Source organism: Leuciscus leuciscus, assembly GCF_965113295.1.
Source record: "Leuciscus leuciscus genome assembly, chromosome: 5".
Classification (NCBI taxonomy): domain Eukaryota; kingdom Metazoa; phylum Chordata; class Actinopteri; order Cypriniformes; family Leuciscidae; genus Leuciscus; species Leuciscus leuciscus.
This window is the reverse complement of record NC_138729.1, coordinates 19,486,327-19,500,607: the sequence shown is the minus strand read 5'-3', so window position 1 is coordinate 19,500,607 and position 14,281 is coordinate 19,486,327. Positions and strand designations below refer to the sequence as shown.

Sequence of the window (14,281 nt, the reverse complement as noted above, 5' to 3'; positions counted from 1 at the left end):
CCGAATTACTTTATAGTCAATATAGAAAAAAACATGTGGAATTTCCAAACACGCAATTTATCACTTGTCTTATTTTATTATCTGTGTCCTGTTTTTTCTTTCTTTCTTTCTTTCTTTCTTTCTTTCTTTCTTTCTTTCTTTTTCTGTGTGAGGGATTGGGAAGCTTCACCAAGATTTGGAAATAAATCTAACTCTGATTACCTAACATGCCACCTAACATCTCTTTTAGTGCTCCGCAAATGAAAGAAAGTCATATAGGTTTGGAACGACATGAGTAAATGATGACATTTTTTATTTTTATTTTTGGTGAACTATCCCTTTAAGACAGCACTCCTGCTGGTGCACTCCTAAAGAAATACAGCCACTGTACTGACTGGCTGGTATATTGATCATTTTATCCTCATTAATGACAGCTTCGCATATAATCACACAGACACATATAGAGAGTAAAACAAATATTTGTTTTGATCAAAAAAATTTGATTAAAACTTAGCCAATGAAACATAACATAAAATCTACATATAAAAAAGATTTCATAAAGAGATTAATTCATACCAATAGCTCCATATTCCTGATGATTTATATGGTTTGCAGATTCCATGCGCTAAGACAGACTGCCATGCTCAACAAGAATAACTGTGATAGCGTCAATGTTCAGCAATTTGGACAATCACATGCAAACAATTTCACTCTCTGAAAAAACACAACAATAGGCTGGTGTATTCTCAAGAGCTTGCAGTGTGCAGCACATTTGTGCAGTGGAACCGTTATAAATAGTTGGGTCATTGTTTTCTACAGCAGCCTGTCTGTTTATTGAGGAGTACTACTGTGAACACAGTTACAATCCCATACTGATGAACCACCATATCACCAGATTAATAAATAGGTATAAAAATAATAACATGTGGTTTGTAATTATGTGTTTATTATTAAGCTATTAGGCTATTTACAATTTAGTACCAACTGGATGCAGTTGGTATTGTACAGTCTTTTTTGATTAGCCTATCTGGGAAAGGAAGGGAAAAGGTAATTCTATTAAAAATCTTTAAATACTCTGTATGTTAATTTTTTTTCCAGACACTGTTGACAGCTATTAAATGGCTGGCTTGAGTGTATTGTGAACTGAAGTAAAGCAATATTGCCTCCTAGCGACAGTAAAAGGAGCTCACTCTCACATTTACTTGGCTCTCTATGGGGAAATTCCATTGACTTATCTGTTTATACAGCTAATGGCCGTAGAATACGCGGGGGACGTAGTGTGTTCACGCAGAGGCCAGTGTGAATACATCTAGATTTAAATTCAAGGAGATAGTCAATATAGTCTATGTATGACCTCCTGTCGTTTTATTCTTATCCAAAACGAGGCGATCTAAACATTATGTAGCGCTAATGTGTATGTTTAGGCCTATACATTACACGACTGTTGGCAGTATCAGTGTTACTGTGTCTCAAGCTATTTATTGACAATATAAAGTATATGAATAATGCAGTGCTAATCGACATCCTTTTTGAAACAAGTCTCTTTTGCTCACCATGCAAGGCTGCTTTTATTCAATAAAAAAATACGGTAAAAAAACAGTATTGCAAAATATTATTACAAATTAAAATAGCTTTCTATGTAAATATAGTTAAAATGTATTTATTCCTGTGATCAAAGCTGAATTTTCAGCATTTTTTTTTCAGTGATCCTTCAGAAATGTATTCTTATATGCTGATTTGTTGCTCAATAATCATTTCTGATCATTATCAGTGTTGAAAACAGTTGTGCTGCTTAAAACTGGGTAGCCTAAGTAATATGTCTACTCCAGTCTTGGGGAGGGGTAAAGAATTAATCAGTACAGATGGTGTTGTATGATGTAAAGAAAATGATCAAACTTGCAATGAAAACATTGTCAAAGTAGGGCTTAAAAGAAATCCTTCACCTGACATGGTTGTTACCCCTAAAACCATTTACAAAATGCTCTTACGCTATTTCAGTGAGAGCCCAGAGTCTTGTCTTCCACTGGCAGAATTCTATTCTACACTGCTGCCAAAGAAAGCCCTGTCGACTACTGGTCCGTCTCAATAACGCGGCCGGAATCATTGATAATCACCAGCAGAAATGGTCGAATGAAGAACATTTCACAGGAAATTGTGATGTTTATTAGAAACTGCCCTGATGTTACCCTTTCTAACCTGTTTACTCTTATGAAAAGAAAATATATTTCCCTATATATGAATGATCAATATATTAAATGGTTTAACAGTATATTTTTAAATATACAGAATGATATATTGTGTAAATAATATATATTACAATATACTTGATAATACATAAGGAATTGCTGCTTTTCATAAATTGAAAAGAATGTGATAATATATCATAATGTATGTGTTATATTGCAGATATATTTACTCATGCAGCATAAACTCACATATATAGAGAAAGATGAAATATATATATATGTATATATATATATTTTTTTCTATTTATTTATTATTATTTACATTGTAAATGTTTCATATTTTCAAGCTAGTTAACAAAAGCACAAGCACACCTGCATGTACTAAAGTATTTAGCCAATAGACTATCACTGTGCTGAGGATTGAACAGCCATTACTTTTAAAACATAGTAATTAACATTAAACACTAACAGATCTCCCCCTATATTAATATTGAGCAAAACATTAAATAACAATTAATTTTAACATTTGCTCTACTTTAACAGTCAGAAGCAAAGCATGCTGGGAAGCATGTATATTCCCATATATTTTTGTTCCGTAAGGGTAGGTACAAGCCTATCACCAAGTGGTCATCGTCAGAGGTGCAAGAAGCCATGATGAGCATCAAAGGGAGCTGAGAACAAAGAAACCACACTCTTACTCTCTTCCTGACTGTTAGTTTTTAAGTAGCGACCGCTGCTGTCAGCCACGCAGAGACTACTATTGTGGAAAACCCTGCAGCATGCATCTCCAGTGCCCAGACCACAAAGCCTCAGATCGCCACAGCGCCCACACACGTGGCCTTGAGTGACACAGGTGCGTCAGATCGAGTGCTCTGCATGCTGGAAAGGGTGCTTGACTGCACTAACGTACAGGCTGCTTCTGATAGGCCGCATTTGCCCTCTTGGTCTCATCCATCCATATGTCATGTTTTTGGTGAGATAACCCATTCCACATTGCATGTCTGAGAAAAGATGTTTGTTTTGTTTAGAAGTTGGTCACCAGCGCAGAACCTGTCCTAGGAGGAGAACCGGAGCCGCTCTCTGATTCAGGGACACACCCGCTGCGCACCGGGGAGGGGGTAGTGCGGGTGAAGAAGTTCAGACCCTCCAAGATGATGCGTCTAGCATATATGAGTCAACTTGTAAGTCAGTCAGACAAGTGATAATGTGGTTCTGTTTCAGATCATGACCCAGTTGGCATGGGCAGACAGCCTTTTCTACTGACGTTTTAGTCAATGACAGTATTACTCCATAAGAGCCTTGTTAGACAGTCGGTCTATGGTTGTCTCCGGATCAGTGCGAGATGCAGGCCAATATACATGTGTCTAGGTAACTCCAGACCTTAAACAATTATTCCCTTTACAGAACATACGTTTATGGATCCATGGATCCTAATTAAGTTACGCACATGTTTCTAGTTTTGTTAATGATCTATTTCTGCATATATAAGCCCTTAGTTCCCTGTGTTTCGTGTTCTGTCTCATTTTAGTTTTATGTAGTTTGCTAAATCACCTATGTTTCCTTGAATATCTCCTTGTTAAATATTCTGAATGCAGGCTTTTGTTGAACTACTCCATGACTCATGAGTGCTGCAGACCACAGCATAATAGGCCTACCTTAATTATGGAGAGTAGAGATATTGATCTTTAACGTGGACATTTAAAAGGACAGAAGGATGGAATTTTGTTCCAAGTGATAGGTGTAAACTGTAAACTTGTCCCTCAAATCTGATTGGTTGATTGAAATGTTGTTCCAGGATCAACAAAGATGTTGTCCAGGATCTTTGTACTTGGATCAAATCACATTTACCTTTAAAGTGAGGGTCAAAAACGGGAAAGAAACCAGCATTTTACTTCTAAATTAGGATGTTTTTAATTTAAAAATCTTGCTAACATTTATAACTGGACCTCAAAGAACATTATATTTAAAATAAAATAAAAATGCAGCTTAACACCCCTTTAATGTCTGGATGATATACCTTATGATATTTAATCAACGTTCAACAGTTTTGAGCATGACAGATAACGAAGTAGACAAAGCTGATCTGAAGCAAAATGTAGCGATGTTCTATAGTGTATTGAATCAATTCCAAATTATTTACTAGTTATTTGATCTAATTATTCTTACTGATACATCACTTTGCGATGTATGGAAGTGATTGTGATAATAACAAAAGCTTAGTGGAGGACAAGTGATAAATGTCCTAAATGTTTTATCAGCAGGCCTAAATTAAAATGAAATGCACTGTCATCTTAAACAATGTTCATATACTTCATTTAATCCCTTTCCTGTCATTGTCATGTTTCATAAGAACACAATTTTGTTTATAGGCTAGAGTAGACCATGGCTTTAAGATGACATCATCCCTTATATATAAAACATGTTTATTATTATTTTTTTGTTCCAAACCTTATTCCGTTCATTCATTTTCAGCATTTTCAAGTATGATTTGTGCCACTAATTAATAGGCAGTCTCCTATTAACATTAGTTACAAAATGTGGCACAGCTGTCAAGAGACATATCAAAGGCAAAAAACACAAAGGCAAAACCATTAGTGGTTTGAAACTGCAAAGCTGTTTAAAAAAGTAAACTAGAAAAAGCAAACACATCATGCATTATTCAAGCCGTTACCCAATATAATTAAAATACAATCTAAAAAAAGGGCAAAATAATAGAAAACTTGGAAAATCATATGGAGTTGCTAATCAGTATCCACTGATTCATATACCAAAAAACCATTATACTAGTATAATACTAGTCTGAAATGTTGATCTGTTTTTACGTTTTAATTGAGTCTTTGCTGCAACCAAGTCCTCATGGTCTCTAGATTCCTTCTGAGCCACACAATGTTCTTCTCCAGGTTTTCTGTGGCTACCTGTGTGATACGCAGCTGAGATACCTGCTCTGTGATGGACTTGAAGAAAGCCTCAACCTTAACACAAAAAGAATGAAAACACTGTAAATGAACCATCAAAACTAGATGATCATTCCCTCTAAACAACAAATAAACAACCCACCTCTCTCAGCTCCTCTGTGGACGAGAACTGAGTTACAGTGCCAACAATGATGTTTCTGATTCCAAAAGATCCCAGCGGAAACCTTTGATAATGAGATAAGAGTATCTTATATTCATAATGAACAAACCACAACTAGTGCTATATAACAGCTTTATAACCTAAATAAGAAGCAGTGGATTGCACCTACTTTTCTACTAGTTCATCCCAGTGTTTCTTCACAAAATCCCATGCTAGAAAATGACCCATTGGATTTCTGGCCACCATGTATATGAGACTGGGTAAATTCTGTGTTTTTATTACAGTTCCATCCATTCCAAGCTGTAATAATCTACAGAAAAAAATGGAGAAATACAAGGCATTGTGTGATGTTAAACCTAATTTAGATTTCAACCTAACACACAAAATCAGGATATGACTTTTTTAACACTAGAACCGCCATGGGGTAAAGTTTACGGTAACACTTTATTTTACAGTGTCCTTGTTACATATGTTACATGTAATTACCATAGTAATAACAGTCAATTATGCATAATTACATGCAACTAACCCTCAACCAAATCCTAATCCTAACCTAACCCTATAAGTACATGTAGTTGCTTAATATTACTCAGTACTTAAATATATAATTACACTGTAACAATGACACCTTAAAATAAAGTGTAACCAAATTTACCCATGGCTGTTTTTCAAATGTACATAACAGATTTTCAATAAAAAGTCTCCCAGTCATTAGCCGCGTTTCCACTGTCGGGCCAGGGCCGGGCCGTGCTAGTGCGTGCCAGGGCCAGTCGCGTTTCCACTGTCACTTCCGGGGCTTGATCGGGGCTTACTCGGGGCCAACGGCCAGGATTTCTGGCCCATCGAATACCTTGGGCCAGCTCGGGCTAGAGGCGTGGTCAAGGTAAAAGGCGGAGTTTATCGGTGTTAGGGAAAGTTATGGTCTGCAGCAAGATGCACATTTCACTTTTTTATATCGCGAAAATTAAACGCTGAAATGGAGAATCGCCTGTACTGGTCTGTCGAAGATACCAAAGCTCTTCTGAGCATTTGGGCAGAAGAAAGGGTACAACGTCAATTTGACGGCGTGTGCAGAAACGAGGACGTTATAAAATACATCGTTGCTGAACTAAGCATTCAGCGAATAACGCTTCAAGTTCGGGAAAAAATAAAAAAGTTGTGGGCGCAGTACAAGGCGATTAAAACACACAATGAACAAAGCGGTGCCCAGAGAAGGAACTTTCCATGGTTCGACTTGATGGACACGGTGTGCTGGGTCACCGTCCCTCTGTTAGTGGAGAGACAAGTCGGGACACTATGGCAGCCGCGGACGGTGAGTTAATACATGCTATCTTCTTAAAATCTAAGTTTTCTAACTTCCTGCCTGAATGAACATCATAATTCCCGCTGAAATGGGTGGGGTTGTATGACGTTTGATCCAGGAAGGCGTGTTAAGGGCGGGGTTTAGGGCAGCGCTGCAGGGCTAATGGCCCGGCAGTGGAAACGCAAGCCCGGTGCTTGAGGCCCGAGGCCACTGGCCCGGCTCGGCTCGCTGTTAGCCCTAGCCCGGCCCTGGCCCGACAGTGGAAACGCGGCTATTGACTTTTACTAAAATTGTGTTATTTAGAATTCCCTGTTGTTAAAAATAAAACCAGATTAAAAACAGTAGTCATGTGTATTTTACTCACTGGCGGTTTTGGGTATACAACGATCCGTGGGGGTTCTAGTTTAAATGCGTCGATAACAATGTACCTTAATAGTTTTTCAGAGTCCTTGCTGCTTGCTAAAGCTGAGAGAAACTTGCTCTTCTCTGTCTCACACATGGAAACACCATACTTTTCCAGTAGGTAAGCCCAACCGCTGTCATCCTGGGCTCCAATCATATAAACCGTCTCAGACACATCAGTTGGTAAGCTGTATAGTTTGTAAAACATTAGTCAGGTGTTAAGAAATCTGCTGATATAATCATTTCAAATGATAAAAATTTGATATTTTTTGGAGGGTATAATTGCAGAAACAAATCCTGTGTTGTCAAGTCACCTGATTGTACCATTGGATTCCACCCAGCTATCATAGAGCTGTTTAGCCTTTTCCAAACACGGTGGATAACCAAAATCACATGCAAGGGAAAGAACCTCTTCACGCAGTCTCCGGTCTGAGACCGTCCCATCATCACTCCACGACTGCTTGTCAATCACATCTCTGAAATACTGCAAGATGTACGTCTGCAGGACAAAACCAGACATAGCTATGAAAACATACAAGATGAAATAAACTCAGACAAGAGGATCTCATTTGAACTCAACGTGTGGTTCTGCAAGCGGCCTTGCTGAAATGAAAGACTCTTTGACGGATGGAGGAATGAGGACAGTAAATGAAATTAGACTCCAGGAAATGTTTGTGTCATACCTTCAAATTATAAGTAACGTCAGCTATGTTTCTCTTTTCTATCAGCTTGTAGAATGATTGAAGATAGCCAAGCCCTTGCAGGAGAGGAACATTGTGGGTCTCAGACTTCAGGTAACTGATCAGATCTAAAGCTCTGTCTAGTGACAGTCGTCCTGCACTGGAAATTATGAAAATAAATAACATTACAAATGAGCTCATAGGATAATACAATTATGCTCCTTCTGTTTTCCTTTTGATGAGACATGCTTTATAATGAGAGCAGTGGACCTGCACAGTAAACTCACGTGACTAGCTGGAAGGCGTTATGAATGAGACCGGCTCTGTCCGTAAAGCTCAGAGCAGTGTGGTTTACTCTCAGAAGCTCCGTCAGGGCGTTCCAACCCTCCTCATCATAATGAACCATGTAATATCCATTCATGTCAGTGTTGAGCTTCACCCAGTCTACTTCCTCATCCAGCGTCAACACATCTGGGTTTGAGAGATTGGTGGAAAAAGTTATTGACTGTACGGGTGAGCTTGATACAACATCCTTGTAACTAACAACTTTCTCATGTGGCAACTTGACCCAGTTTCCTATATATATATATTTATATATAAAGTATATACATTTGAGAATGATTTTTCACCAAATCTTACCTGATTTTGTGTGAAAAATGTGCTTTATCTCATGGTCAGAGTGACTTGTTTTATATGTCAAAGGGATGTGCCACAGATAGCTATGGAGAATAATATTTTTCTGTTACGAAGAGTCATATCAGAGACATTTCACTGCCTTTACCTATAATTATGGCATATAACTATAAAACACAAAAGACAGCGAGAACTGTGTATGTATACATGTGATTCTGTATTGTTGTTACCCATCTTGAAGTGAATGCCATGAGGGATCATCAGGCAGGACTATCTTTAAGAAGCGTTCTTGCCCAATATAAAGTTTCCTTTTTTGCCGCTTCACTGTGACCAGTGGTATGCCCTTTTGTAGAGTCCAAGTGTACATCATTTTCTTCAGGTCTACGTGCTCCCCAGCAAAACGATACTATAATGTAAAGAGTTAAACAAAGAGTTTTTCAGACTGTTAGGTATCACCATCAAACACTTTGAAGCATGTCTTCCGTGGTGTCTATTCTGTTTTATGGAGTGCTGTGAATGTTAAATAGCAAAAATCTAATATTTTATTTATAATGTGACACTTTACCGCATTTTTAGTAGCTTGAGTACTGCTGTAACAGTGTTCTCCTGCTGTAAATTCCTCTTCAGAACAAGTCTGTACAGAGCGTGAAGAGAGAATGAGTTTTTGTTTTGATGCTAAATTTGAAATGTATGACAGAAAAAGGCAGTGGATGAAGAAGTGACATACTTTAATAAGGCTGTCCCACAGATCTTCATTTCTGGCATTGCTGTACCTGAACCTCCGAAGATACCGAATTATGCCACTCTGGAAGCCTTCATCTGTCAAGAAATGCCTCAGCATATGGAGAATACATGCTCCCTAAAATATTCAATAATAAAGTAATTGGATAAAATTAAACATTAATAAATAATTCAGAGTTGGCACTCATCTTCACCCGCAATAGTGATAATGTTTTAACATTTAACATTTTCCTACCTTGTCATATGACACAGTATCAAACATTTCCTTTATCTGAGTAGGGTTCTCGGCTAAACTGGAAATCGGCCTGGAAGAATTTAGAGAATCCCGTCCAATAGCTCCAAAGCAGGTGTCCAGGAAGTGGTCCTCCTAACATGTAAAATAAAGCATGTGAGACCCTATTCAAAACAAGCTAGTCTACAGAATATTAGTGTTGATATTTATTTATTCACTTTGCTAATGTTCATATTAAGTTATGAAAATGTTTTATCTTGGTTATGCGAACGTTAAGGAAACATTCCATTTTATAATTTTGCAAACATTATGGGAATGTTATTTTTGATGAACGTCAGACTAAAACCTTTCAGGAAGAAACCTTCCATGAATGATGTATAATAATTTTAGAACATTATACTGTAACTTTGAACAAACATTCTATTAATGTTACTGGAAGAACGTTAGCTAAAGTTCTGAGAACGTTCCCTGTGAGCTGGGTTATAATTAGCTTTTTTTTCTTCTTTTTTTTTGGCAGAAGTTTCAAGATGATATATAGGTAAAATTATAAAGCTGTGTAATAAGATGGATAATGTACAGGGTCAATATTGCCAAATAAGCCACCTCAGGGTGAAACCATCTTGATTACTCATTGTGGTTTATTTTTCAATAATGACTACTGGATTTTACGTTACCCAATACATTATATATAGAGAGAGATATTTGAAGCTCTGACATACAATTTTAAGCTCTGGATATACTGCCCCAACAGAGACAAATTCCATATATCGTGCAAAGCCTTCATTCAGCCATATGTCATTCCACCACTCCATAGTCACCAGGTTTCCAAACCACTGGGGAAAAAAAATAGCAAATGGACTTACAAGTAATACTCCTGTAATTTAAATATAATAACAGATGAAGTTAAGAATATATTTTATATCCAACCTGATGGGCTAACTCATGTCCTATCACTATGGTAACCCAGAGCTTATCGGAGGCTGATGAGATGTCAGGGTCATACAGAAGAGAGGTCTCCCTATAAGTAGTCAAACCCCAGTTCTCCATAGCGCCTGACTGAAAATCTGGAATAGCTATCAGATCTGGCACACATCATAAAATAAACTACAATGTAAATATCCAAAGGCACATCATATACAGTAACATATGCACTGAAACATTAGAAGTAAAAGGTAAGGAAAATGCAAGATATACTTACCCAGTTTTGGCAGGGGATAAAGTATGTTGAAATATTGTTCATAAAACTCCAAAAGCTTCAAAGCAGCCTCAAGAGCATAGTGCGTCTGATGCCATTTCTCTGGAACTGCATATATAGAAATCTTTGGGAGAAGACAAAACAGCTGATTCAAGATGATTTTCTCACCTGAGAGCCTGTGATGAAAACTTCATACAAAGCAGAAAAAGTTGCTGTGTTCACGTTTCCACTTCATATCGTTTAACCTTTTCTAAGTTTTAGTTACTTACATTAATTCCAGTTGCAGTTATCCCACTAACAGATTTGAAGTCGCAGACAATGAAGGCCAACAGGTATGAACTCATCTTCACACTCACTTCAAATTGGTCTTCAAACAGACCATTGCCGATTTCCACAGTTTGTTCCTATAAAGTAAAGATAAGGATATTTTCTAAATTTTAAAATGATAAGCCATGTTGTATTTGCAAAATCATTTTTCAAAATAGTTTCTCATATATATATATGCTTTTTACAGTGTACATTGGTAGTATATGTATGAGATGAGCTTACTAATGGCATGTTCGACAAAGCTATATGTGACGGACCCCTCCTTATTCTGACAGTGTAATTAGCTTTGAAAGTGGGTTCATCAAAACATGGCAAGGCCATTCGGGCAGATGTGGGCTCAAAGTGGGTGGATGCCAGGACCCTTTAAGGGAGAAAGTTTGATTATTTAGCAATTATTTGCAATGTGTATATGTATGATTTATGAAATTTGAACTATACCTTGTCTCTCCTGCTTTTGTTCTATATGTACTCTTATAAAATCCATAGAACCCATCACTTAATGGCGCACCAAATTCCAAATACAGGAAGTATTTTTCCCCAGAGGTCAGAATCTTTGGGGAGAAGATGGCGATCTGTTCATGTGGAGGATATTCCAGCACAGAGAGCACCTTGTCTGACAGATGGGCCTCATGCTCATCCAGAACAGTGGCTGTGAAGATCTTAAGGTTCTTGCTGTGTAGCACCACCCAGTTTGTGTTGTTTTTTACATCAATTTCAATCTTCACAGATCCATTGAACCTCAATGTGGTGAGATTGGGATGAATAAGCAGATGATAATGTACAGGCACTATGTAGTTTGGCAGGCGCATTTTACTCCATGGAAAAGGAAGGCCGTTTGTGGCCATGTTATTGCCAACAGGACTATTGCTCTCAGAAGACTGGACACAAAAGTGTGACTCCAGAAAGAGCAGGGTTAAAAACAAGAGATGCATATTGAAATTTAACTTGTGGGTATTGGTTTTGGAATTACTGCATTTGATGAACTTTCATATTTTTGAATGGTTAGATATTGGCAGTCACTGTACCCTGTGGAGAGAAAGGTGAAATTGTAAATTATATGTAAATATTTGAAGTTCTCTTTGTCTTTAATAACAATAAATCACTGTATATGGGTTATTCTTCATTTGCTGTAACAAGTGTCCCTCTTTTTAAACTTTAAATACCACCATAAAATATCATAAAATGTATGCATATTTGTATTTTGTAAGGTAAAACCGTCTTGAGCACTGATAAAAGATACATTTATGTTTTAAAATAGATATTTAACTAACAAAATCTACATATTCCTACTTTAAACAAAGAGCTATCCTGTGATGTAATTGCAACAATATAATTTTTTTTAACACTGCTTATAAAGCGAACATAGATTTTAAGATGTACACTTAAATTAATTCAAATGTAAAATTTGAAAAATACATAATTTATTATATTTTAAGAAAAAGTTGTGTCGTCCAACTTCAAGTCAATGGTGTTACAAAAATGGATATCACCCTTTAAGAAGAGCAAATAAAATTTTGACTATACTTTCTGTGTGTAAAGATCAGTGATGGTTGATCTGAAGAGTGACATTTTTGAATTTTTTTAAGTATGTGGTGTTACCAAAAAGCTTACATTTTACTGAATATAGCATATTAAACCTTTTTTTTGTTCAAATTCTGCCTCTCATTTGCCTCTCTAATTGGAGAATGGCCCATATGCACATTTCATAATTTCTTTACATTTCACAGTGAGCACGTGCGATTGGCAAAGCACTAACCCTAACCCTAACATTCTAGCACATGCTAGAATGTTCGAAATGCTAATTGAAATAAAAGACAACAACCAAATGCTCTTAAAATAACATGCATGGCAAAACAGAGCAGCGCTGAGCGTTCTCTGTTGACCTCACTCTGTAATGTGATAGCCTGTTCATGTTAATACATTGACATCTGCTGTTATACACAGTTTCTAGCTCTATACTGGTATGCATTTGTAACACTATAATGCAGTCTCTGTAAAGTAGGACAAGCATCTACTAACAGCATTGCTGAAGAACACACTCATTTTAACCGTTCAGTTTTGTGTCTTTACCTGAATTTCAGCTGTCTCATTGTGTCGGCTGCTTTCATTTTCTCTTTCATTTGTCCTGCCCACAATTTCCTGGTTTGCAGCAGCTGCGGAGTATGTGCTGTCTGGCTGTGTATCTGTATTCAAATGACAACACAGCGGGGCTCGAGCCACCGAGCAGAGGAATGACCTAGAGCCATCAACACGTACAAACAGCCAGGTCATGTCTGTGTCAGCGAGTGGTTGCAGCAAGGTAAAATAAAAGGCTGGATTTAGTCGCAGCAGTAATTCGATTTATTAACAAACTCAAAATGTAACAAAACAAACTATCTCCAAAAACATGAACGAAACAACCAACATAGTAAGAAGAGAACGGACCAAGACTGATTAAAAAAACAAGGCTATGAATACACACCTCAAATCAATGAAAAACCATAGAAACAAACTCAAACACAGGAAACAGAACTAAACATGTGGAAAATCATCCCAAAGCAAACACGAGACCAGATCACACGTAACATTTCCCCATCTCAAAAAAGCGCAACTATGTAACGCCTTACTACATTAATATGCAAAGTCCAACACGGGGAGGGCGGGAGGGGGCTAAGGAGGTGGACGCAGGGCTGGAGACAACAGCGGGAGAGTCCAGGGAGAAGACAACGGTAGGAGGAGCCATGGCAGAACACCCAGCAGGAATCTCAGGATGTTGGAGTCGAAGGAGGGAAGAGCCATGGTAGAGTCTTGGCATGTGGAACCAGGGGGACGACAGGCTGAGGAAGAGCTGATGGCGGCGGAGACTCAGGCGGAGCCAAAGAGACCGTGCGACACAGAAGGTCCTGGAGACCAAGGCTAAGCCGTGGGGACGAGTGGACGAGGTGGAGCCAGGGTGCCGGAGGACTGAGGTGGAGCCGGAAAGGGAAGGTGGAGCCTGACTGAGCTAAAGAGGTAGAGGGACGATTCGCTGACAAAGGTTTGGAACGGCCTCTCTGGCTGACGCGGGACATTCAGACATCTCAGGACGGGCCTCTCTAGCTGATGCGAAACAGAGAGAGGAGGTGGGAGGGAGGACGGGAACATCAAAGACATCAATAATCCGAATGACGAAACAGGCATAGTGCTACCAGTAGCACACTCCTCCAAATTTATAAGGGGTGCTGAGTTCTGTGCTTTTACATCCGCCTTTTTAGAAGGGACAGGGCTCCACTCCATCCCCTCATATTCCACCAGCACTCCCAAGTGCCACGATTTTGCCAGCTCACGGTCAGATTTTTCACTGGGCTCAGGCTCCGGGACGATCTTTGGCTCAGGCATCAGCTCTGGCGCTGGGATTGTGGTGGGCTCGGGCTCCTTGTCTGCAATGGGCTCTGGCCTAACTTTCGCTGGGACAGGGGCTGCGGATGCAGCAATCACTGAGTCAACAAATTCAATAAGCATCCCTCGAGGACTGTCTCGATATCGAGACCTGCCCGAAAAAGCACACAC

At 38.5% G+C, this 14,281-nt stretch overlaps 1 protein-coding gene across 1 annotated transcript; it reads right to left on the bottom strand.

Moving 5' to 3' along the window:
- Nucleotides 1-4,051: 4,051 nt before the first annotated feature.
- Nucleotides 4,052-12,976, bottom strand: erap2 (endoplasmic reticulum aminopeptidase 2). The gene is made up of 19 exons (XM_082168665.1): nt 12,824-12,976; nt 11,192-11,779; nt 10,976-11,114; nt 10,696-10,830; nt 10,430-10,550; nt 10,159-10,313; nt 9,951-10,064; nt 9,235-9,366; nt 8,986-9,117; nt 8,824-8,892; nt 8,489-8,664; nt 8,265-8,344; nt 7,913-8,096; nt 7,629-7,785; nt 7,260-7,444; nt 6,972-7,133; nt 5,410-5,550; nt 5,223-5,304; nt 4,052-5,137 (listed from the first exon to the last, which is right to left on the bottom strand). The coding sequence occupies exons 2-19, from the start codon at nt 11,683-11,685 to the stop codon at nt 4,991-4,993; spliced, it is 2,805 nt and encodes a 934-aa protein (XP_082024791.1). The 5' UTR covers nt 11,686-11,779; nt 12,824-12,976; the 3' UTR covers nt 4,052-4,990.
- Between the last annotated feature and the right edge of the window lie 1,305 nt (nt 12,977-14,281).

Coding starts and splice junctions, on each gene's coding strand:
- erap2 (XM_082168665.1), bottom strand. CDS start 11,685: ATGCATCTCTTGTTTTTAACCCTGCTCTTTCTGGAGTCACACTTTTGT. Junction 10,314..10,429: donor TTATCCCCTGCCAAAACTGG/GTAAGTATATCT, acceptor GATGTGTGCCAG/ATCTGATAGCTATTCCAGAT. Junction 8,893..8,985: donor TGTGGGACAGCCTTATTAAA/GTATGTCACTTC, acceptor CGCTCTGTACAG/ACTTGTTCTGAAGAGGAATT.